The sequence below is a fragment of the Limulus polyphemus genome, unplaced genomic scaffold, assembly GCF_000517525.1.
Source record: "Limulus polyphemus unplaced genomic scaffold, Limulus_polyphemus-2.1.2 Scaffold3363, whole genome shotgun sequence".
NCBI classification, from domain to species: domain Eukaryota; kingdom Metazoa; phylum Arthropoda; class Merostomata; order Xiphosura; family Limulidae; genus Limulus; species Limulus polyphemus.
In genome coordinates this window covers 70,586-98,288 of record NW_013668973.1, presented here as the reverse complement: position 1 = coordinate 98,288, position 27,703 = coordinate 70,586, and the positions used below count along the sequence as shown (strand labels likewise).

The 27,703-nt window shown below is 33.9% G+C and overlaps 1 protein-coding gene across 1 annotated transcript in view; it reads left to right on the top strand.

The window, feature by feature from the left end:
• LOC111088226 overlaps positions 1–19,641 on the top strand; it is a 37,415-nt gene extending 17,774 nt beyond the window's left edge. The window contains exons 7-8 of the mRNA XM_022397678.1: positions 5,666–5,768; positions 18,355–19,641. Of these exons, the coding sequence (XP_022253386.1) occupies positions 5,666–5,768; positions 18,355–19,391 (1,140 nt within the window). The 3' untranslated portion in view covers positions 19,392–19,641. The remainder of the gene's footprint in view (positions 1–5,665; positions 5,769–18,354) is intronic.
• The last annotated feature ends 8,062 nt before the right edge of the window (positions 19,642–27,703 follow it).

Below are 27,703 nucleotides of genomic sequence, written 5' to 3'. Positions count from 1 at the left end.
GTGTATATATATATATATATATATATATAGGGCTTATCTAAAGACTGTGCTGTGGCTGATAAAATTTCATATGAGTCATTTGCAAAATTAATCAGTTGTCTTAAGGCTAGAAAGGGCATGGATTATACTTCTGGGATTCTTCTCTATAATAATGTGGAGCTTTTCTGATGAATAGTTGATACCATTCACAATCAAAAGGTAAAAGAAATTGCAATAAAATCTCTGGAAGTGATTGAGCACTTTCTCAAATATGAGTTTGACCTGCATATTGGCATAGACAATTGCATAAGTTATGATACTGATTACAGTTTGAGTAGCAATTCCAGTGTGAATTCTCATGGATTTTGTGATCGTTGTCAAATCCCATTCCAAATTTTCCATTTTTTGAAAAATAAATTGAGTTTGTATCACCATTCTCTTGTAGACAACTGCAGATTGAAGTTCAAGTTGTACATGAGCCATCGAGGGAGAGTAAAAACCAGCGGGATCATTTTGCTCAAATACATGAAACCCTTCAAGCAGATGAGGCCTTGGTAGTAATGGACTACAAGGTGAAATGTGAACCACTATAGTTTCGAGAGAAGACACTTGAACACTATGGAAAGAAAGGAATGTCATGGTATACACTAAAAGTGAACAAAGATGTACAAATGATGGGGATGATAATGAATATGGAGATGATGTTTCTAGATATTCGATCAACTATTATGATCACATATCATCCAGGGATTCAAAGCAGAACTGGTTTGCAGTTCTTTTGATTTATGCAGGTATTATGGTGCAGATGAAACATGACTTGCCTCTTATTACAAAAATGTATGTTCAATCAGACAATGCAAAATGTTACCAGAATGGAATGCTATTATCAAGTATGCTTTTAACACTTTCAATATGGGCTCAGTCAATTTGACCGACCACGTGACCTTTTTGTACTTGTTTAAAGTCTTTATAGATTTAATACTTATAACTCTCAATGTAGTGGGTATATCTTCACGAAATTTGGCAGTCATTCAGTTAATATTACAAGTCTTTCACATACAAAAAGTGAAGTATTTTTAATAAGATAAAATATAGATTTGTCTATGAATATATTGAATATTTATTTTCAATAGTCTGTGTGCAAAGTAATTTTCATGTTGAAATTAAAAATCCTTTTCCTCATCACAAAAATCTCAAATTTCCTTTGTGTATTCCCTAAAACCTCCTAAATGTATTTCCAACGTTTTTTTTTCAGTAAAACTGTATTGTTTATTTATTATTTTCTCTATCCTATCTCAGAATTGGATTGGTCAAATCGACCGACTTCGTAACCACCAAAAAAAAAATCGAAATAAACTAACTTTTTTCTTTCTAGAATGACTTCAAATTGTAACATGAAACTACATTCGTTTATTCTAAGTAGCTCTAAGTTCTCAACATTATACATTATAATTAAATTTTATTGTTTTATTGCCTTATGAACCATGTCTAACTATTATCCACGCAGTTATAAGTTGTAAATAACTCAGGGAACGTGCAGCTCACGTTACACTATCGAATTACATTACCCACGAGCTGCTCGTGTGAGTGCCTTGTGAACCATTTTAATGATATTATTATTATTATTTATTTTACCTAATCTAGTCTTAAGTTACTTAAAAAGATCCATATTTTTAGTTTCTTTACAATAATAAATACAGAATAAATATGAAAAACAAGAAATAAAGTACTTAATTAATCTTATTTTTTCTTGCTGTTGTGTTTCAAAGAGAGTTAAGCCTAATTTTTTATAGTAATGCATTTAATAATTTTTATTTAATTCAATGATGCACCAGAGAATATAGACTAATAACATGCAAAAAGTAGACAAATTCCCTTAACTCTCAAAATTTTCCTGGTTTTCTAACTGTAACAAGAGCCATTACAAATTCATCCAAGCTAGTCATTAACTTTCCCGTTGGAACGAATCTTGTACTGTGAGTGAAATTAACAATATTCTTTACAGAACACAATGTTATACAATACGTAATTTGATAGATGAAAACCTTGACATTCTATTAGTTATAGGTAATATATAATGAAACTATCAGAGAGAATGTGACAGGTGGGTGTGGCAGGAGGGGTCTGATTTTCTATTTGATAGCTCTGTAACCAAACAAAATTGAAGACTATAAGAACTATGATTTGTCTTAGCAATAAAGATTTTATAGAGAGTAATTTACGTTTAATTTCATACTTATAGCAGGGGTGGTGAATAAAATAGAGAAAAGGGGATGTTTATAGAAAATATGTCACATTTCTCACACTGGGGAAAATTCAAGATTTTTTAAATATTTCCTTGTAGAATTAAGAACTTAAAACTTGTATACTATTAAGATATGGATTATTAGCTAAGATATTATGCTATTCTAATTGGTATAACATAAACAAAAAGTAGTATAATAAAATTTTGAATGTAAGATACTAAAACCTTGTGTCATGCACAGTAAAGGATACCGAGGGCAATAGGGTTAATTTGTGCAAAGCATAATGTTCAATTGAAATATTTTGTGCAAACTGAGACCCAGGATGCATCAATGGGCATTTTGCATTAGCAATTAATGCAGTTAAAGCTTTTGTGAATATGGCGTACAACGAAATCTCCCCAAAGGAACTATTTCATGCGTTACAGAATGATGGTGGTTTGAAAAGCACTAAAGTTTTCCTTTGTATGATACAGCGTGATGTTGTTGATGCCCTGGCAAGATCATATAAAGATGCATTTTCTCTTTTTAGCTGTCTTAAACATTTTAATGAAGCAAAAGTTGTTGACAATGAGCTTCATGTTTTTGCATATTTAGGTTGTGACTATGTCAGGATTGATATAAGAGACTTGAAACATTAGTTTATGGTTGTGGAACATAGTAGTATTAATGGAAATATTCCTGGTCTTTTTGGAGCTGTTGAAAATGTGGAAAGAGGTAAATATTCTTCAGACAATGAAGAAAATGCAGAAGAAAAAGGAGATGTCATTGTACAAGATTAAAATGAAGAGACAGTGGTTGATGAGGTATATGATGATGAATTTACTTCAAATCATGAAGATAGAGTTCGCTTTTGTTGATCATTGACTTCCTGTAGCTCTTTTCATACACCAAATTTCACAAGATTTGAATACTGCTAGTGTGTAAATAATGACAAGCAGAAAGCAGGTAATGAATAAGATAGAATAGATGATATCTCAAAACTTTTTAAAATAATGATGTAGAGGATGAAACTGTCTGTCAAGTTTGTAAACAGCACTTTCTTTCAGTAAAAACAAAAAACAATTGGCCTTAAGTATGCAGTAGAGTTGGTTAATACTGGTTGTATTGATTTTATTGATACCAAGCATGATCCTTCAAGTAATCAGGAATTTGGGAGCTCTACAATCAATTGTGTTTGCTGCACTAAATGAGGATAATATGGATGATTTTGTGCCTGAACAGTTTAATGCTGGTTTGATGCAATGCCTAAGACATGGAGAAATGTATAGAAAAAAATATATTGAATCTTTCAAGACAAAAATTGAGGCTATATTTTTGGAAGGTGTTGAAAATAAAAGAAACAAAGTAGGGCCTGGGTGAATGTTTGAGAGACATTGTGCTGAGTCTCCAGATAGACTTGACCTTCCATCTGAAACAGAAGTGCTGCAGCATATCACTACTTTGACAGCAAAGTTCTAAAACCATGGCACTCTTACTATTGCCCCAAGAGACATTCAGAATCTGTTTGCAGCTATAATCAAGCATCTTGTACATGAGGCCAACTTCCAGATTATCCAGATGATGGGATTAGCAAGATTCAAGGAAGTACATACTCAAGATAGCAACAATGTGAATTACCCAAGTGATAAAAAGGTAAAACAACTTATATCACAAGTGAAATCAAAACAAAAGAAGGCAATGAATACAACAGAAGTTTACATTTGTAAGCTATATTGCATTAGAATTCATATTGATAGCATTTCATCTCATTCATATTGCTTAACTGGATTTAAGTACTGTAATGTATGAAAGATGTTGATGGCCATATTTTCTCACAAGTTTATCGAATTTTAAATAAAAAACTGATTCTGACTTTTCATTTTCTATTCTATCGAATACAGTACTCCTCTATTCTTTATGTAATGCTTTTTTTTACAGTCACTAAAACACCTCAAAAAGAGTACCTCTTGCTCATGACACTCATGTCAATAAATTAATTTTTAATATTATTATAAGTTATAAGTTCTTAATTGTATAAGAAATATTTTAATAAAAGAATTTTGACCTTTGTTCTCTAGGTATCACTGTAATTTAGATTAAGTGGTCATCATAAGCTCTAACCCCATCTATGGTCATTTTCACCTGATCTGCAGTCGATTGTGGTCAGTATGTCAAGCACTTTCCAATATGTTTACTGGGCCATCTTCACTGTTTTCTCTTTCTTGTCCATCTCTTTTTTTTCATCTTCCCATTCCTTGTTTTTCTCTTTCCCTGTGAGTTGGTCCCCCTTGTATTTGTTGTTATTGTATGGGCCTTTGCTTTTCATATTCACCACCCATGGCTAGCATTCGTTTCTTTGACTGTTTATATCTGTTTACCCTCTTGCCACAGGCAGGTCAAAGTACACTGTCATGACTTTCTAATTAAACTAGTATATTATCATGGAATACAAATAAACTTGACATCAGACATAATTAATAAACCAAATTTTAATAGTATATCAGTTGTAAGTTCTTAATTTTATAAGGAAATGTTTAAAGTAAAATCCTCAATCTCCTTTAATATGAGAATTGTGACATTTGCTCTGCTAGATCTTCCTTCTTCTCTAATTTATTTACCACCCCTCTGAGAAGTACTGAATTTAACATAAATTACTCATTATGATATAGATATTACTCAGCCAAAGCATAATTTTTATACCCTTCAATCCTATTTGTTTATAGAGCCATAAACTAGGAAATCGGACCCATTTGCTACACCAACCTGCCACATCCTTTTGCACAAATTGCTAATATTTCTCTCGTATGTTTTATACTGTATTATTTATACTCAATAGAAAGTCAAAGTTTTACTCTATCAAATGACATATTATATTATGTCGTTTTTCTGTAGAGGTCATTGTCTATTTCTTCATTCAGTTTGAAATTTTTCTAACACAAATCACGTCAACAAGCTTTGCTGAATTTTTAAAGTTTTTATCACATAGTTAGAAAGCCAGAAAAATTATGACAGTTACAGGACATTGTTTGTTTTATTGTATGTTATTTTATATTCTTAAGTGCATTATCTAATTAAATAAAACAACTATTTATCGTAGTAGTACTGTTAGTATAAAAAATAGTCTTAAGTTTCATCAACAGTCAACAATAAAAAAGAAGACCCAGGTAAGTACTATATTTCCTGTTTTTCATGTGTATTATTTATTTATTATTAAAAAGTAACTAAAATATAAAAATTAGAAACTTGTTAGGTTAAATAAAGTTGTGTGTTTTGTCATTCAATATGGTAACTTGAGTTGTACTTTTCTTTTGCCAAGTGGTTTACAACTTGTGTGGTGGGATTATTAGTTAGTCATGGTTCAGAGCTCAATAAAACAATAAAATTAAGTATAAATAGATGTAAAGGGTTTTGATTAAAATTATATACAAATATCAGCTTACTTGTTTCTTCTTCTGCCCAAGGGACCAAGAAACAGTACCTCATCCTGTGATACATGTAACATTCAACACCACTACGAAGAAATTCCTATTCAGAAGCAAACTGAATATACCTATCTTCTACATGGTAAATAAACATTATTGTTACTTCTATTTTGTCACTGAACATAACTGTAATTTCATTTAAACAATGATAATGCATAAGCCTAATAATGCACAAATCACTAAAGAAACAGAGTATAATAGTTTTACTTCATCCCTTGAAAATGACAAGCTTGACCTGTTGAAATTAGTTGGGTTTTTAAATTTTATTAACTCTGTAATAATTTGTGCATTATTATGCTGATGTGTTGCTACTGTTTTTTTTTATGAATTTGCATAAAGTGCTTCTTTGTAAAATCATTTCTCTGTGTAACTCATTTTAGTGTTAACTACAAAACAAACTTACTAATTTCTGCTCACCTTTATTTCATTGTAAGATTATAGACTTAAATATATCAAAAACTTTAAACTGTAAAATAACTTTGGTACTTTCTTTTTATTGTTTGTTTTATGTTAACACTATGCATACAGGCTCTATTAATTCAACAGACCTTGTAGTGCATGTTAAGGATTTTTTTTATTGAGTTACATTTGAAATTTATTAAACAACTTTATTATCAGTGTATGTCAATAAACTTAACATTAACATGTAGTTGATAAAATTCAACTTTTAATGTTATCTAACTTTAATTTCTAAAGGAAATATATAACAAAATTCTTAATTTTCACTCTTCTGTCATGTGAAATGTCTGCCCTCTGATCTCTCCCATTTATGTCTGGTGATGGTTTTAGGGTACAGTGCTTATGAAACCCTGGTACTGCTGCACTGTCTTCAGCATGTTAAGCCTTTCACAGTGTAGTACATCCCCTTGTAAGACTATGTGGGGGATAAGATCATTGGCCACCAAATTTCTTATTATTTCCTATGTATGTTCAATCACCCAAGAAAAAAAACCCTAAATAAACAACCTCTTCTGGATGACTCAGTAGGCACAGGGTCACAACCATTATCTCCAACTCTTCCTTTACCCTGTTTTCTGATTTTACATTCTTTAGAAATTTTTTGAACCTAATATTTTACCTTGTTCAATATAGCTTGCTGGAGATGGAATATGTACATTCTGAAACACTCTAGAATTAATTGATTGTTTGTTACTGTACACATATGTCTCAAATGTTTGTTGTTGTTGTTGCCATTGTTTTATTGTTCATCATTAAACTTTACATTAGGTCCTTTGTTCGCCATTATGAGAGCTTCCTCTACTCACTTTTTCAGAAATCGTATATTACAGCTTTTCCAAAAATATTTACTTTACAATAATGTTGATAGAAAAGAATGTTTTATATCCAATCATGTTTAGCCATTGGTTCTGTCTTGTTTCGAAGCTAAGATTTGAAAAGTTTTTCGTTGTACAAAACTTGAAGATAGCTTTGATATATGGAAACACCTGTTAGCTGAGTTCTTGCATAGATCTTAAAATATAACGTTCATAAATGGAAACATCGGCACATGTAGATACATAGATCTTGAAAGTCGAGTTGTTCAAAACTTGAAAATAGCATTGATAACTGGACCAATTGTTGGTTGAGATGTTGCAAAAGACATATCTGCAGAAGTTTTTTGCCAGACACTAAGCATTGCAGAACCGTCTGGAAAATGATCTATAGGAATTAGTACAGGTTATAAAATGAGTCAGATCAATGTAGGCCGGTAAGGCAATCACTGATTGGTGTGTCCTTTAGCCAATCAGGAAATGTCACAGACTTACTGATGGATGTGTAGATTGTATAGGAATTCTTTTTAGTGGCAAAGGACGGGTTTATGTGTTTTAATAAAGGTGGTTTCCAAAATAGAGAGATGAAAGATCGACTGACCATTTGCAATAATTTCAAACATGCTATTCGTGTAGTTGTCAGCACAATTCGGGTTCACTTGTAAATGCTGGACAATCGCTGATTCACATTTAGGTGGTAGAACTTTTGTTTTACAGGAGCAACATGGTAAATTTTTTACTTTCACACTCTTAGTTCTTATGGATGTGGGTACATGTTGTTTAATTCTATCCTGCAGTCTTTGTGAAGTGTGACCTACTTACTGACATTCACAGTAGCATGAGAATTCATAAATAACCATACTTTTCTGTTTGATAGGTATCACATCTTTGTGTGTTGCAGGGAACAACTTATGTGAGGAATATGCACAGTAGGGGTTCACTACAGGAAAATACTTAGTAATGGCCGTTTTCAATTGTTTTCAAACTTTGTTGAAATTTTGCCAATCCATGGTAGTTTAGGTAAACAGGACACTTGTTAAGACAAAATTTTGGATCAGTTGAGAAGCTCGCAATTTTCCTTGAAGTAATTTGATTGATGACGTTTTTTGGATACCCATTTTCTAGTAAATAGTTCTAATTGTCTTCAATTCGAAATCTAGTTTAGATTTTGAACAATTAACTAGAGCCTGATGGACTAAAACAGCAATAAGGTTTGTTTTGCAACTTTTGGGACTGAAAGAATCCCATTGCATATATTGTTCTGTAAAAGTAGGTTTTATGTATATACTGGTGAGAAAACGAAAGTCATCTTTTTCAACTAAAATGTCTAGGAACGGTAAAGAGTTAAGTTGTTCCTTTTCGAAAGTAAATTTGAGAGCCGAGTGCAACGAGTTTATGTCTTGTAAGAAACGCTCACGTTCCTGCTCAGTTTTAAAAATGGCAAATGTCTCGTCTACATAGCGGAAGTAAACAGCAGGTCCGGTAACTTTGTTAAATAATTCTTTTTCATGGAACCAACAAACATATTGGCTTGGGCAGGTCCAAGAGGAGAACCCATGATGACTCTGTCAATCTGTTATACATGATATCATTAAAGCTTTCAAGATCAACATATCTACATGAGCCAATGTTTCCATTTATAAACATTATCTTTTAAGATCTGTGCAAGAACTCGGCTAACAGATGTTTCCGTATATATCAAAGCTAAGATTTATTAATTATTGTCCAATCCATTTGCTGTACTATTGCAAAAACCTCTCAACAAATCTTTCTAGAAAATAGTTGTCGGAGTAAACTAAAAGTTGTGAAAAATAACTTTGAATAAGTATATTCATAAGGTGTAACAGGATCTGGGTAAATATATATATTTTCTTTGGGATGGGCAGAAATGTTTTTTTTTTAAATCTGTAAGAGCCTTGGTTACAAGTGATACATGTTCGAACTGCACTGAGATTAAAGTGCAAACACTTTTGAAAATAGTTTTTGCAAATTAGATAAATTTTACAAAGTTACAAAACATCAATTCTTAGGTATTTTCAAGTAAAATATTGTTGAAATAGAATTATAATTACTATATTCAATTAAATTATGAAATTTGATATACAAACATGCTCCTAATGCTGGAGAACTGGCTACCAGTTGTAATAGTATGAAAGGGTGTCATCTATATTGCATTTAAGTATTTATCGGGGCAAGAAAAAGTTAATGGTTTTATAATTAAAATTAATTGTTGGCTTAAGAACAAGTCTGAATTGGGGATGGGAGGAAACTGTGGTACATAAATATACCTTGAATTTCTACCTTCTTGTATTGATATTATACTTATTCTCAATGTATCACTTATTTCCGAATATGTGCAGTTTTGACATAACATGTGGTCAAGAAAGTCATTAAGTGGATGATGTTCTAGCTGTCTTTGTTTCTTTTTCATTCTCTGGTGATAATAACTGTTCTGTCCATAAGAGATGTGACTATAATTGCATATCAAGTGTCCTTCATTGTCAGGTAAGGTAGCATCTCACAGCTAAAACCAAGGAAGTTGACAAACAATCACTTAAGTGGCACATGCATCCTGAGAATATGATATTATAATAGTTAGCTCCTTCTCTCAAGCTCAAGCCCTCAGTTTATTAATTAAATTTTAAATCCTTTATTTGTAAATAGTAATATTCTCCTGAAGTTTAACCTGTAACATTAACTCATTCTTATCAAACATCTTAAATTCTTAATATTATTTGCTCACTTTCTCTTATCTATAATTTTGTCTAGCAGAGAAGTCCTGCCAAACCTTTGTGAGATTGGGTCAACACTGTCTTGATCCTTAGTTGCTGTTTTTTGAGTGTATCACGTTTTAACTATATGACCAAATGCCAACACTGAACTGCTTCCTCCTATGATTGAACTGTTCATTTTAATGCTTTGCCAATTCCTTATATAACTTATCAACCTATCATGAAGGCAAAGCTTTTGAGTCAGTTGTAGGTGTCTTGGGGTGAGCATGTATGAATAAATTTTTCCATATTAAACTGACAATCTCTGTTTGCCATCTAGATTGGATTGGACTTAGAGGAAGAAAGTTGTCCTCACAACAGCTTTCTGAACATAATTTTCTCTTACAAGAAAATGATCTGTTAATCTGTGAAGATTGTGACACTCAAGTTACAATTGCACACAATTAACTTTCGTGACATTGCTATTATATTAAGTGATGGCACTATTTGAGACACATTTTTACTCATAGTCCTTTAATCATTGCACAAATTATGACACTTGCTGATTAATTATGTTCTTAGTTTTTATGGACCATAGGCCTTAATAATTCTATTTAGTCACATATTTTATCTAATACTCTTTTCATTTACTTTTTACTTTATTTTTTATGGTTGTTGTTTAGTTACGCAGTATAACAAAGAAATGTTTTGTGCAGATACTCCAAGAGGCTTTACTTGAATAAATTCCAAAATAAAAACAACCCTTGAAGTTTAGGGAAACTGGCATGCAAGAAAACCAAAGTTATAAAAAAATATTGCAGTGCATCTTATTTACAAAAATAATAATACCTTATATATCTTTTATAGTAGTAGTGAAAGAGAATGTAAATGAGTGGTAGTTTCAAACTACTCTCAATAACTTTTTCCAACAAAATTATATACTTACAATGATATCCAGAAACGACTAAATAAAAGGAATCTAGCATATTAAGTAATGCTTCAAAACAAAACCAATAGTGCTATTTCTATATCAAGACCATTACAACCAAAATGCAAGCCAAGCTTTGCAAGATGAACTCCAATCATATGCGGACCAAGGGGATTCCAGACGTTTCTTTGAAGCAATAAAGACTGTGTATGGACGTAGACAAGATCACTGAAAAGTGCACATGGCTATACCTTGATCAAAGAGAAGCAACATGTTCTTAAGTGTTGACAGGAAGACTTCTGGAACCTATTGAAGTGGGACTGAAAGACATGGAACAGAGATCAATCAGAAATGACCTATATGAAATACCAAAGCTAAGAGAACTACTCACAGCAATCAAGAAGAGGAAATCAGGCAAAATCCCTGGTAATGGTGGCATACCAGGAAAGGTTTAAAAAATGGAGGCCCTAAACTAGAAGAAAATTACCTGGAGCTTATTAAGAAAATGTGGCATAAAGAGAAGATAGCCAAAGACTGTAAGGATGTACTTATCACATTCGATAAGTGTAGAAAAACTGAAGCAACTGTGAAAACTACAGAAAAATGAAATTGTGGTGCATCACAAGTAAAATCCTCACAAAGATAATTCTCAACTACTTAATGTAGGTTGCAGACTATTTGTTACCTGACAGTAGATTCAGAAGCAAGGTAGCACAATGGACATGATATTGACACTTTGAGAATCATAGAAAAAGGCTTTGAACAACACCAGGATCTCTGTTTAATAGTTTAACTGTCTTCATAAAAGCTTTTGATAATGCATAGGAATGTAACACCTACTGGCAAATTTGGCTGCCCTCCGATACTCATCAGCATCATATATCTTTGCAATGGTGTGTCTGGATGAGTTTTAGCAGATGGAAATATATCTGAGCCTTTCCTCTTCACAGACAGAATTAAGCAAGGATGCATAATAGCATAAAATATCCAACAAGGAAGTATTCCGATATGGTACATTACCCCTTCTCACATAAATAGCTACTCTCTTTCAGTGCTGCCCTTTATATACAAAAAAAATGTATGCATGCCACTAGCCTTTTATCTCCCCTTCATTGAATTTACTGATTGCAATGCATCTCTCATGCACATCATCATGTGTCAACCCTCCACCAGTAAGAGTGCAACATACTCTCATGATTCATGTGACTCCCTCTATTCAATTCTACGAAACTATCACTTCTTGTTTGGCAGTAATCGTGTTCAGATGTTTCTTATTTTGGTGCTCCTTGTGTGAATCACTTTTGTGATTTTAATAGTTTAATTTCCGAAGTGGGATTTCTTCATTACTTTTTTTTTCTTTACATTGAAGAAATCTTTTACTTTAACTTAATTTCCCAGCCTTTATTATTTTTGTCTCACACTTGCTTATTTTACATCAAACACTTTTGTTTGATTTATATATTTCTACAATGACTTCTGAGGTTCGTGCTCCCATTTAGGTATCATGCCTCTAGCACTATTTTACAGGCTGCAGGTGAGTGAGACCCATTGTTGAATTTCTCTGCTATTATCTACCAGGAGATTGATCATTATATGGGTCAACCTCCTCCTCCAGAATTTGCCCCACTAATCCTCCTGCACAAGCCGAACCTGTTCGGGCTGATGCAGATTTGATAGCCTTTTTACACCAGATTTTTCCATGTCTTTCACTACCTCACCTGCAAAATCAGCTAGGCCTAATATGACATTTTTTTCTCAGGTATGTGATGTTTTATTCATTTCCCCACTTTCCTATGATTCCTTATTATCTCCACGTTGGCTCGTTTGTCGTCTTCGGCTCTTGATTCACACAAGTGGTTTCACTGTTGTTGAGATCTTCTGGGTTGCAATGCGACCTTGTCCCGAGTTTGTTTGCCACCTCTTTCTTTAAAGGATTTACATATGGCTCTTTTTCTTTGGTGGTATGTTTTCAATCATGTACCTGAGACTTTGAAATCATGTGTGTAGTCCATGCATCAACCCTTTCCTCTTTGGTTGCACATTTGTTGCAGTTGGAGCTATGACAAGCCCCTATTTCTGTTTCCCGTTCTTGTCCTTATCTACCATCCCCTGTTTCTCCTTCCAGGGGTTTGTCATTTTGTTGTTTTATTCAATGTAGACAGACATGTCTAGAGACTAACCAGTGGGGTTCCAGTCCAGTGGGATCTTATCTGTTTGATTTTGTTGCCCTTTGGTGAGCGTTCACTACAGTTCCATGGGTTCTTCAGGTTTTATCAGAGGGATGTACCCTTTTCCTTCTCCATGACTTGAGATCCTGCCACCAGCCAGTGTCTGTCTAAAATGGTACAAGAATTTCTGTCTCAACAGGCCATTGCACCTGTTCATCATTTTTGTCCATCATTTTATTCCAGGCTGTTTGTTGTCCTCACGAAAAGACAGAGACTGGCGGCTTGTAATAGGTTTGTTCCACCTCAATCTATTTATCAATCTGCCCCATTTTACCTGGAATTCGTTTCTCACCCTTAAGTGGGCTTTCTCTCCAGGTTTGTAGATGATCAAGATGAACATCATGAATGCTTCTTTACATATCCCGATTTCTAGTGACTCGCACCCCTCTATTTGGTTTGTTCTCCACAGGATGGTTTATCTGTTTCGCGAACTGCCCTTTGGACTTGCTTCAACCCTGTATGTTTTGTAGGGTGGTAAGAGCATTTGTTCATCACTTACATGCTCTTGGGTTGCACTTTTATCTTTCTTCGGATGACTGGCTACTGTTAGCTCATTCTGGACGGGAGTCCACCCGTTACCCTCATCAGCTGTTCCTGGAGGCAACTATCGTGGGCTGGTTAATTAAGTTGGAGAAGACCTTACTGCAAACAATTCAATATCTTGTCAACACCCATCTCAATCGGGATCTTTTTGGGCCCACATGTTCGATATTCTTATCATTGCATGTTATGTTACGGGTGCTTTTGCTCTTGTCATGGATCAGTTTTCTGTCCAAATAAAACTATCCAATTGAGTGATTTCTTAATCCTTTTGTTTTCCAGTGGCTTTGACTGCAGTGGTGTACCTCTCATATTGAAGCTTTCACTACATCCCATAACCACAAATTGCTTTGGTTGTCTTACTATGACTATTGATGTTTTCAGCCAGGATTGGACTAACACATTTGTCTATCCTCCCAATCTTCTTCATCTTCGGGTAATTTCAATCACCCTTGACACTCCGTGTTTAGTCCTTCTGATAGCTCCTTGCTGGCTGTCTCAGCTGTGGCTTCTCCAGTTCTGACTCTGTCCCTTCTTTGTCACCCTCAGTCACCGGTGTTTCCTACAGACCTTCCTGTCTTCATGCCTGGTTTTCTTCCGGTCATTGGCGAAGAGATCCAGCTTTTCTCAATGGTTAGCTTCTTTTCTGGCTTGTTTCATTCGCCCTTCCTCCATGGAAGTTCCTCAGTGCAAATGGAATGTTTTCCATTGTTGATTTCTGAGTCCAGGGTTTTTTCCCCTGATCAACCCATTGTTCCTCATTATGCAGATTTCCTCACTTGACTTTTGGATCAGGGGTCTTCTGTCTCCTCGATCTCAGATTTTGGGCAGTCCTGTCCACATTTTTCGTTTTTCTCGATACTTCAGGTATTTATCTCTCCTACTCTTTACCTGTTGATGTGTTCCTTCTGGAATTGTCAGTGGGCTGCTCTTCCAGATTGGGATATTCATGTGGTCTTGCACTGCCTCACTTTGCTTACTTTCAAATTATTCTCCCAGTGCTCCTTGTTTCCCTTACATCTTCCTTCCTTCTCCTATTTGCCTGTAAACGTCAGTGGTCTCTTTAGTTGCCATTGATATTTCATGTACTTTTTATCCTTTTACATGTCTTCTCCTTTCTCTAAATCATTTTTTTCTTCCCTAACTCTTTAGTAGTTAGTGAGGATACTTCCTCTGTTTAGCCACTTTCCCTTACTTGAGTTTCCCACCTTTATTTTCGGCCTGATCCAGAGAGACTTCTTATGTCTGTATGTGCTCTTTTCTGTTATATTACCTGCATGGCTTCATTTTGTAGTGCTCATTCCCACCTCTTTCTTTCTTGGGAGCTGACCTCTGCTCGTGATCTTTCTCTTCGCCAATAGTTTGGATCTTTATTTGATTGGCTTATTCTTTATCGTCTTCCTCACGTAATTTGTTTTGGGTATCTTCTCATTCAATTCAACACCTTACCTTTTCACTGACGTTTCATCTTCATCATCCCTTGGAAGTCCTTCTTCACTTGGGCATGTGGACTACTCATAATACGTTTGTCTCTCACTATTTGCATTGGATCCCAGTTTCATCCTCTTCAGGCTATCATCTTCCACCTGTAGCCATTCTTCAGAATTCAGTGAGACTTTGACTGAGTAAGTTATTTTTTCTTATTCTTTCTTTTTCAGGGACCCTTTTTCCCTCTTATTATTGCTTAATGTTTGGATCCCACTCTGTAGCAAGTGATGCCTGACCAGGTGTTCTTTAATAAATCCAATCCGCATTGTACGGCCATGTCAACTTAAATATTATATTTCCATGGCCACGTAATGCACACTGTAGAGATGGGGTGTTCCACAAGGTCAGTTGTAGGTTTATCCTCATGAAGGAATTTAAAAAAAAATGTGCCCGTACCAGATCATATTCACCCATGGACTACGTGGGTAAAGCAGACTCTCAACCATGTTTTTCCCTCCTTTCTTCTGGTAGTGTTTGGGAGTCCTTACCACTTTCCATTTCCTAGCCACTGGGGTGGTGGACATTGGAGGTATCCTCCTGAATGGGTTAATGAAATACAAAATACAAATAAAATATAGAAATGATTACACAACCATCAGTTGAGAGTAGGGTGGTGGTGTTCTGCTGGTGAAGATGACATGATATCCTCCATTATGAAACAAATATAAATGGGAGTGAGCCATCAAAAATTGTAGTTCACCCCTTCTATTGGGATCCCTCATCCTACCCTCACGTGGATGTCGGTTACCAGTGGCTGGGTTTTTGGATTTAGAGTTGAACTAATCAACATAAGACCTCACACCTGTCTAATAGATGTCTATATTCTTCCCTCAATTATACTCTTGTTCCTCCATATGTGTTGTGGGTCACGGTAGAGCTATTTTCAGATTATTACGGTTCTTTCCCTTTCACTATCCCTCAATGCTTATTATTCTGAGGATGTTACTGTGCTTGGGATGGTTCTGGTCCATTTCACTCTTTACAGAATTGGCTTACATTACACAGATATCTTTATGATACCAGATGTTAGGTTCCCAGATCAATCTATTAGTTTTTTATATTAACATGTGCCCTGTTCATGGGTCTGAGGGTTCTTGACTCCCTCCAGCCTCATTAACTTAAGGTGAAGATGGCATGATCCTCTTTCCTACCCCCTCATGGATGTTGGTTCCCTGTGGCCAGGGTTTTGGATTGTAGTCAACTTACTGATGGTATGGTCCTCATCCTACCCCCAGCGTGGATATTGGTTCCCAGCAGCATGGGTTTTGGACAAAGTTGACTTGCTGTGTACAGTCCTTTGTACCCTAGCCACTCTACACCTAGGGCACATTATTTTAAATGATGCAATCCCCCACATCAGATCTTAGAATCTGACTGTTTCCTCTTAGGGAGTGTCCTTTGGACACTTTCAAAGCATACTTCTTTTTTTCCCTTGCACCGATTCCTCCACATTTTCAATGTGGGTTTCTAGCTATTTATGTGAGAGGAGGTTATGTACTTTATTGGAAGTTATAATTTTTCCTATGCTGAAAATGTATTTCTGATAGGTATTTACCTCCAATGCTTCCATCTTCTGCCAAAACTCGAAGTGATAGGGAGTCATTTGCAATATGAGAGTATGTCACACTCTTATTGGTGGAGGGTTGACACATGATGAGTTACATGAGAGATGCATTGGAATCAGTCAATTCCAATGAAAATGAGATAAAAGGCTTGTAGCATGCATATTTGTTTTGTATATAGAGAGCAGCACTGAACAAGAATAGCTATTTATGTGAGAGGAGGTAAGTATCTATTGGAAACATTTTTAATATAGAAAAGTGATAACTTTCAACATGCCAAGTATAGAAGTATTTCTCATTATTGCTTATCTAAGATGGGCAAGACATGTTGTGTAAATGGAAGAAAACCATCTCCTTGAGGCAGCACAACAGCCAGATGAAGAATGGAACATGATGGTAAGAAACTTGGGTTTATAGGCATTCTAAGATAGAATATAAAGCATACTATATTTCACAACCAAACTAGGGAGCCTTAGAAATTGAAATTGAATCATTAAATACAAGAAAAGAAATTAAGCTCAAAAAAAGGATCAATAGAGACATGGCAAGATTGATGTCAACAATATCAAGCAGTAGAAACCGTATCTGAGATATATGCAACTGGATCTGTGGATCAAGAATTCACCATCTAAACCACAGATACAATTTATTAAACTTAGGGAAACATTGTCTCGGTCATCAGGCAAGTGAAGAAGAATAAATTTAGAGAGAGAGGTTGTTTATGATCAAACAACTTGAAACTTTGTTAATAAATATTAAATGTGATGATAAAAACTTGATTCAGTTGTTATTATTCTCTTAATTAATTTATCGGTGTTTTGAATTAAAAATTATAGATTTGGCAATGTTGTGTGAGGTTTTATAAATAATTTCTAATGATGCTATGAATTAAAAGAAAAAATTAGTGTTTACTCTCACCTCAACTGACTAACTCCCATTACTCTTTGCTTTTGATAAAGGAACAAGAGAAATTTTAAGTAATGGTAACTGTAATTATTGTCAGATGAAAATAATTCTAAAATTATTTTATCATTTATTGGTCAAAAATTTTGGATGATAGTTGATTATCTGACAGAAGAAGGGCTAATAAATAAAAGAAAGGAAATCATTGTAGATATGAACTTGGTGGAGAAGAGATGAAGTGATAGTGGGTAGAGGTGGGAGATCCACAGCAAAATCTTTCTCTTTAGCCTTTTAGACTAATGATGAAAGTCTAGCAAAATTTGAGTCATGCTATTATAATTAATGATGTTTCAGTTATGGCTTAAACTTGATTCATTTTCTGCACATAAAATACTGTTGCAAAGATTAAAAATAAGAAATGATTTGTAAAATGTACAAGATTCACATTAATTTCTAATCTGAAGAGGAATGATGTTCTTTCATGATGGGTTTACTTGATCAAAATAAACCATAGTTTAGTCTCAGAAAATATTTATTCAAATGATATGTTCATTGAATTAGTATTAAAATTTAAGTAAATTCACTTACAAGTTTATTAGTGTCTTGTGGATTCAGTATACATATAAATATTCACATGCAAGTTTATTAGTTTTATTTTTTATAATGTTTTGATTAAAATATACTAATTGTATTAGAAATTGTTTTTCTTTTCACAGAAATATGCATAGTTTAAAAAGATTTTTTCACTGGAAAAAACCATCAAGCCTAACAAAGTGCTCTTTAGAAGCATATGATATTGCACTTTAATTCACATTTCGCATATAAAATATTTAATTTTACTGGAATCATAGCCAGTGGTAACTAATTTTCTTGCATAAATGCTTAAATTAACTCCTACCCAAAATTCAGATCACTGAAATTATGTTTTGTTTTTTTTAAAACAGTAAAATTTGCTGGTAATAAAAAGCAATATATTACTGACCTATAGAAACTTATATGCTGAATTCCACTTACTTAATCCTATTAATTGTTAACAGCGAACATGTCACCTGTTGAAAAGCTGGATTCTGAGGAAATAAACAACAATGTGGTTGTACATACCTCAGATTATGAAACCCCTATTCTGTTGAAGAAGAAAATCTCTCCTATTTCAAACCATTCAAAGATTTTCATACAACAGAGGCATAAACCTCTACCTCTAGACACAGATCAGCAGAATTCTCCAACATACATGACTGTTCAGGTAAGTCCACCAGCTTCTACCATGAAGTGTTATGAACAGATTTCCTCCACCCCAGTTAATAACTGTAGAATTCCTTCTACTGATACTGGACAAAAGACTGAATCCAGGTGCATGAAAAAACTTGAGACTTCTGCTTGTTTTATTTGCACAGTGCAAAATGATGCCTACAGAAGTCCATTAAGTCCAGTTTTTAAGGGTGAGAAATACTCCCCTTCTAATGTTTTTTCTTCCCCTGATGAGCCAATAACAATCATGAAGAGTAACAGAATTAAACAGGGGTGCATGAAGCACCAGATCATTAGGAAGAAAAGGTCTTGCTCAGTACCACAGTTGAGACAGAAGAAAAAATCCTTTTGGAAAATTGCCTCTAGTGGACATTTGTCTCAGCTAACCAAAAAGAAATGGAACACTCATAATGCATCTGAAATTTTCATTGTATCCAGTGTAATACAAGAAATGCATTCAAATGAAAAGAAAAAGAATGTTTTTTCAGTCTCTGATACATCAGAAACACCTCAACTTCTTCCTCCATCGAATATCCATGTAAATAGCATGGATAAACTAGCTGTGTCATCATCTTTACTACAAAATACCCCAACAACAAAAAGGATGCCTAACATTGGCTTGCCTGAAAAACGTTTGACTGCTAGAAAACGATGTAAACACTTGTCTACACTTTCCTTACAGAAGTTTGGTGATAATACTGCTGAGGATGAACTTTCCAAATCAGCACCTGTTTGTAAGCTTTCTTCTTCTTCCTTTGTCATTCCTAACATAGTAGTTGTTGATACATCAGTAGAGGAAAAGTTAAATTTCTCCAATCCCTTGTGACTCCTTTATTTTGTAATGGAAAATATACAATCTCTTTGTGTTATGAGCCCAAATTCTCAAGTAGAATCATTCCAATAACTTTTGGAAGGAAATGGTATTATCTCTTGTGGATAATAAAATCAGTAGGAAATTGAAGTTTATTTTGAAGTTGTGATTTATTTGAATTTTTATTTTGTGCTAACTGTTTAAAAAGTTAAAGATTTATGAAAGAAATAATTGATTGTGAGTTTATTAATGAGAACTGTTGAATCATTACAATAAAGTGTTTTTAAATTCAGGTGGTATCTATAGCATTTCACTGATTTTGATGAACATCAACGTACTGCAGAAACCATGCAGAGAAAGAAAAATGAGTTCAATAAACTAAACAAGTTATATATAATAAACAATCATACTGAAAAGACTAGTGAATTTATTAAACACTGAAAGCATTGAACCCTCAAATTACCAACTTATTTTTAAACCACTTGTTATTGTGGTTACATATTCGTACATTTTATTTCACAAGACTCGGTGTAAAGAGCCAGTCATAACAATTGGTTGAAGTCACTAATTTTCAACGTAAAATGTATCAGAAACTCAAACAGTAATTATGAAAGTAATTGCAATTTTGATATTATTTTTTAATTTTTTTGTGTGGCTTTTATGTTTTCAGGAACCCTGTAATCACTCAAGTCATGGATCCATAAACAGTTTGGTGCATAAATAGTTTTGAAAAATTTGTTTCAAAAACAAGTGAGGTCATGTATACCCCATCGGTAGTTCTAGAGCTAATAATAAGTCCTTAAGAAAATATAATTAGTCAATCAATTTTCTGAAGCAGGTTGTCGAGAAAAAAGTACAAAATACATTTTTATCTAGACATGAAAAGAAATTCATTGTTTACATGTTTCAATTATTAGTTTGATTGTGCATGTGTTGAAGATGTTTAATGTACTTTAAAAGTTTAATTTTATTAAATAACCACAGATTGTGAAATTCATGGTCAAGCATAAAATAACAGTTATGAGTATATCAGACTGCAGAAGAAAAGGTCATAACATCAGAATTATATTATTTGTCTCTGAGTCCACACACATTCCATGTTCCTATTTTTTTTCCATTATTTTAACTCATAGTCATTGAATTTTTGCAGTCTGTTCATTCATTTGTATCTACCTTGAGCAACTTATATAATCACTAATTGGCTTCCTAGGCCATTCATAGCTTCACAAGAGCACCATCTGCCAGCAGTGTTTCAGAGTAACCTGGTCCAGCTTTCCTGGCTACCATAGTGATCATGTGGGATAAATCCACACCATACTTCACCCGAGCCAAGTGATCCCCTGATTTGTGCTATTTCCATCTCTCACAAGCCAGGCTTTCATGTTGATGACCATAAAGTGGTCAATACTGCAAGCTCACTAGAAAACCACTCTTCATCGCTCATCATGAAGAAAACCAATCTACTCAAAAACAAATAACCATAGATTATTAAATTCATGGTCAAGCATAAGATAACAGTTATGGGCATAGCAGACTGCACAAGAAAAAGTTGTAACATCAGAATTATAATATAGAGCAGAGTTGAAATATACCCAAGAGCACCACGTGAAGTCGATATTGCACATCCACAAACAGACAGACTGATCTCAGATACAAAATATCTTTCGGAAAGGATCATACTGATCAGATCAAGAGAAGAAAAGAGATTAATGGTTATCATTCAAGTGTATGCACCAAGCAATGATATCTATGTGGATAAGGAAAAAGATGAGTTTTTCAAACAACTCTCAGACACTACCAACAAAGTAAGCAACACTGATGAGAGTTTTTAATGACAGGGTAGGTAAAAGAACTCCCTGGGAGACATATCTAGACCCTCACGGTGATGTTATCACAGAGTGAAACCACAATAATGGCATGTACTACAGCTATGTGCTGAACATGGTTTATATGTCATTAACGCTTTTTACCAACATCATCCAAGTCAGATATACACGTGATAAAAATGGAACAGGTTCATCCAGAGCTTGCAGATAGACAACATCTTGACAAAACTGCCCCAAAAAAAGAAAGATCAGGGACTCAAAAGCTATAGCTATTGTAAATATAGATACTAACCATCGTCTAGTCATTGTAGTTCTAAACAAGACACCAAAATGATGACAACCCATCCAAAGCCTTACAGAAGTAATCAACTTGAGGAACCTTAATGAAGATGTGGTTAAAGAAGTAAAACAAGAGATTATAGAAACATTTGAAGCAACACAAGAAAAGACCCACAGTGTTAAGAAAGCATGGCAACATTTCAAGAGTACTATCTTTAATACTTTAAGAAACAAATGTGCCATAGAAAACTGGATGTGGTAGGAAGAAGGGAACAGCATGGTAGAATGGAAAGTCAAAGAAGCAAAAGAGGAAAAGAAAAACTTTTTGAAGTATAGTTAAAATTGAAGGAAGAGGAGGATTGCATAAAGTATAAAACAGCAAGAATAAACAGCAAAAGAATAGTGAAGAAGTCTAAGGAAGAATCCTGGAGGAAGTATGGTGAATATTTGAGTGACCAATGTGAGGACTTCTCCAAGGAATTTCACAAGTGTTAAAGCCATGAGGGATGAGAACTTCAACCCAATATCAGTCATCAATGACAGAAATGGTAAACTACTGTATTACAAAACTAAGATCAAAGTGAGATGGGAAGAATACTTTCAAGAACTCTTAAAAAATAACAGGGACAGAAAACACATCAACTCTGTTCAATCCCAAACACAAAGAACATAATGGGCCACCAATCCTATAGCAGAAACCAATGCAGACAATAAAGACCAGTCCCAAGAAAAAAGCTAAGGGAATTGATGGAGTAACATCAGAAGCAATAAGAGAATGTGGAGAGATAGAAGTCAAGTGGTTGACAGGAATATTTAATAAAGCATGGAAAGAAAGAAAAGGTGCAGCAGTTATAGAGGCACTTCTCTTCTTAGTCATGTAGGTAAGATTTATGCAAAAATCCTAGAACAATGGACAAGATATAAGGTTGAACCATTCTTAAGTGAGGCACAGTTTGATTTTAGGAAAGGCAGAGGTTGTACAGATACAATATTTGCACTAAGGCGACTCAGCGAGAAGGCTATTGAACACCAAAAAGAATTGAACATTCTCTTTGTAGATCAAGAAAAAGCATTTGATTGTGTCAGTGTTAATAAATTGTGAAAAGTACTAAAATATTAAGGAGTTCAAGGCCAGCTCTTGGACAACATAAGAGCAATGTATGAAGACAGTAAAAGTGCTATGAGAACCAGAAACAGCCTTACTAATTGATTCCAAATATCATCTGATTGAAACAAAGTTGTTTCTTATCCCCTCTTTTATTCATAATTTACATGGACCAAATCATCAAAAATCCAAATCCAGAAGCCTTAAACAAATTACTTTTTGCTGATGACCAAAGTTTGATGTATCCAAATGATGAAGAGCTACAAAACCATACAAGTAGTATCAAAGGTATAATATAAAAATCAGAACATGGGAAACAGAAGCATTGTTAGTAAGTACAACACCACATCAATTAAACATCAATATTGATAATACCAGATTATAGCAGGTCAATGAAATCAAATACCTGGGAAGTATAGTCTACAGAAGACGAGAAGAATAGATAGAGAAATCAAAACAAGAATGCAAAAAGAGAACTATGTAAACTACCAAATAACACCTCTCCTGACACACTTAAATGTCCCAGTGGAAACAAAGTGCAAATTAATAAATACAATTGTTGTACCTATGTTACCAATGTCAAACCTGGATTCTTAATAAAATTCAAGAATAGAAAATCATCACTTTTGAGCGAGATATTTACAGAAAACTGCTAACATAACTAGAAGAGACAAGATAGGAAATGTAAAGGTCAGAGAAATTAGCTGAATACATTGAGAAACAAAGAATTAAGTGGTTCATCACATAGTGAGAATACAGTCCAGCAAACCAGTGGCACGAGCATATAATATGAAAATAACAGGATTTAAAGCAAGAGGGAAACCCAGGAAGAAATGGATTGATGACGGAACTCAGATTGAATAAACACAGCCTTTTACTGATCCAGGCCTCTCATCTTGCTTTGGAACAGCAACTTGTATCTCTCTGCAATGCTTAATAGCAGATGCAGAAGGAAAAAGTAAAGCAAGTAACATGGAAACCTTTGTCTTACACTTATTCTAATTTAGTAGAAAAGTTTCTTAAAATGGGGGAGGAGTATATGGAGTTCTTATGGTTGTGAATTGAGATAGGTGTATATAGTAGGGTTTTGCAGTTGCTGGTATGTAGGTTCAAACTTAATCATGGACTTTTTATTGTAACTTTTCAGTTTTGCTACAACTAAGCTTGTATTTTAGTTTTTTTGTGTGTTTCTTGTCTATGATTAGTATATTTCTTTTCTTGAAAATTCAACAATAAACTTAGAATCAGGTTTAGTGTACCTCAGAAGAAAAAACAAAAGAATATTTATTAAGTGTATCATTTTTTAATTGTTTTGCAGTAAAAATAAACAAGTTTCAAAGGAAGAGTAAATAACTCAAAGCAGATTTGTACAATTGATGCATTGTTATGTGTTATCAAGTGATTACTATAAATAAGATATATTTGAGTTTCTCAGTGTATGAACTTGTTTTCCCTAGAAAATGTATCTTTAGGCTTACTGGGTCTCTGGTTGTTACCAAGGGATACTATATTAGACAGCAATAAAGGCTGGAACACTTCCTCAACCAAAAATAGAGCTGAATATAAAAGAAGCTATAGTCTGAACCAGCTCTGAACAGCACATAAAATGCTGGGAAGTTCTTATTAATACAGGTACCCTATGAGAAGTAGTCAAGATTGATTTCCTTACATTTGTTAGGAAAGGCAATTCTTAAACAACCATGCTGTCTTAAGTAAAAACAATCTACATATTCTTGGTTAGCTTTTTTTTTATGGGATTTAGATAGGGTTTTTTCTATCTGTCTGGCTGTGTATTGTCAATCTTAATTAAACTGTTATGAAGTGAAGTTTTCACACTTACGAATAGTTTTTGCAGTTCTTATTAAAATTAAGTCAAAAGTGCAAAGTTGTTCACACAATTTAATAAAACTATTACCAAAAGAATTTAGAAACTGTTTAATTGTGTTGCATTTTTAAAAAATTAAATGAAGTCTTAATTTATCAAATAGACTAGATTTATTTTCACCTCCACTAAATATTTTATACACACAGAGGGGTGTATTAAGGCAGAGACTATTGGAGCTGTAGCCCCAGGTCTAAGCTGAAAAAAAGCCCAATATTAAAAAAAAATGTGTGCAGAGTTTTGATTGGCTTGCTTCTGAATAGTGTGATGTAAGTATAGCCTTACTGTGGCCTAACACATTTGCATATAATGTGCAGTGCAAATGTGCTAGGTCTGAGCATGCTAATCAAATAATAGACCTTGGCCAATCAAAATCTCTTCACTCCACATTTTTATGACACTGCCAGGCTCATTTCTCACAGTTTGTGCCTGGCATGCTGTTTCTTATCATATAACCAAGGAATAGGACTTGACCTAAGTTGTTAGGCTAGATTGAAGATATCTATATCTTTCAATTCTTCATTCTCAAAGGCTTCTGATAATCTTAAGGATGTACCTGTGCCTCATGTCAAGCAGTTGCTCAAGAGAAAGATCATTCTCAATTCTAAGTCAGACTAAATGCACTGGCACTTTTGTGTATAGAAAATGACTTGTTATAATTGCTTAACATAAAACAGATCATAAATGACTGTGCTACAAAAACAGTCAGGAAGACAGTAGATTAATGAAGTACAGATGACATGATCTGCTACTACTGCTGGCATACTATGTGAATACTAGTGTGATCTAAGCATGTGTGTGCACTTGAATGCATGAGGTGTGTGGTTTCTTTCTGTCAATATGCTTTGTTGTTCAAATGCAAATTTTGTCTGTTAGAGCACCAGTTTTCCTCTTCAAGAAACGTCTAAGACTGTTCATTAATTTGTGAAGGAGTCTTGGAAATATGTGGGTATTATTTTCCCATTGTCTCCAAAAGTAAAACATATATATATACTAGTAAAAGTACCCGGCTTTACTCAGGTTATTAGGTTGATATACTCTAGGTATCAACTTCATATTAAAATGTTAGCATTTACAAAATACTATGTGGCTACACCTTAATTAATTTCTTTGTATTTTTGGTCATAAAATGTTGTACATATACCATTCACACACCCATTATTATCTCTAAACATGACAAGTTTCATTTATTATATTTATCAGCCATTAGAGCTTTGTTTCAACTGAGCATTTACAAGGTAATTGGAGCTGTATGGCTATATTGTTAACTGACAGTGTAGGCATTGTTTGGAAATATAGCACTATTTTGTATGGCTGTTGAACTTTGATAAATAATAAACATTCTACCTTCATAGTAAAATACAATAAAAATCAATTAAGAACAGATGAAGACATGAAGAATTTTTATTAATTGTCAGGTTTCTACAGCCATAAGTATCCACATGTTTGCTTGTTATACTTCTGATTCTTTAAATATAGGATTAACATAGTTAAATTACATGGATGAAAAGTTATCAAAAAGCTTCTTTTTTAAGTTTTTTTATATATTGCATTATATATATTTTGCAAAAAAAAAATTTTTTTGAAGTCATTAATACTATAAGAAACTGATTTTTCCTATTATTTGTTAGCTTAGGTTTCAGATTAGGTTTTTATCAATGGTTTTGTGAAATGATCTGCCTGCTGATGAGTCTTGTCAAAATCTGTTGTTAAAGGCCAATGAAAAGAAAACCCATATTTGTGTACTTGAGATGTGGTAACTTAATTGACTAAAGCATCTGCCGGGAAGCAGTCACAGTTTCTATTGCCGTCTGATTTCAATTTTCATTTCCTAAGAATAACTAGTTAAGAGTAGTATTCATTATTTAGAGGACTAAGTGGGTCATACTTATTCAAAAAGGTTAATAAATGCATAAAAATAGCATTATAAAATTTGACCATTCTTACTTTTTAGTTTTATTTTGAGTTTACTTACTGATTAAAAGTATTATGAGGAACTTAGTCAAGTTTTCTGTTCCTAAAAACTTTATAAACTGGTATTCTGATTTGAATAGTAGTTATATATAAATGAAAACATAAGCTTGACATATAAGTAAATTAAATAATGTCAGTTAACATTCAATGTCTTCCTGTTTAAATATTTTAATATTCGTTGTGTAATACTGTTATTACATAGACAATAAAATACAATTATAAATTTTAAATGTAAATTATTGTATTTCACCATTTTATGTTTAACACCTTGTGGTGAAACTGTAATAATGATAAAGAAAAACTATGTGTATATAGAAAATGGTACAAACAAATTTGACTACAAAAAATGAAAAGAAGCCTCTGGTTTCTTTTGCATAAAATTGAAGACAAAACTTGTAATTGTTCAGCATTATAACTATATTAGACTAGAAACTTCTGAATACTGTCATGATATAAAAGACTGTTTCGTTTATATATTAGTGATTAATTTATTTTTCTGTGTGAATATTTTATTATTGTTTAGTTTTTGTTATAATAATTCCTTGGGCTCATTGTCACCTGTGGAGTTTCATTTCTTCAGCACATTGCCAACTGCCGACTTGGGAATGTTTAATTGTTGTACAATAGCATGTACAGACATTTTCCCCAAATGACACCCAACTATCCTTCCCCTGTAGAACAATGTTAGCTCTTTTCGTGTACTCATTGTTCGATGTACAAGTTGAAATGAGTTCCAAGTGAACCACTGATCATCTTTATAGGCCAAACTATTTGCTTATTTTGTCGTCAAACCCATAACTTTTGGTAGGAGAGTGTAGATGTGTTGGTAGCTGTATATTTGTTTTTGACTATGGTGTGACAGACACAACCCTAGCATTAGCTTATTTATCCTGCCTGTAACCATTCCAGGATACAACTGGATAGCCATTACAAAAAAGCACTGGGACTTCATCCAACATTGGACATATGAATCAAAGCTAATACTGCATACTTCCAGACAGGAAACAGTTTATTTCATGCATGTTCGAAATAAGCCATAGAACACCACTTGTGTATACAGAGGTACTGTTATTCCCTCTGCTATATATATTCCTTCAGTCTACAGTTCTTGGGATTGACCTGGCTGATATTAAATGACCTTCCTGTGAAACATCAACTGACCTCTTGAACAGAGAAACTGATCAATAACTTTTATAGCAAAACCATCCTGATGATGCCAATACTGGATCTCTTGTCTGAGATGATTACCTTCATTCAGGGT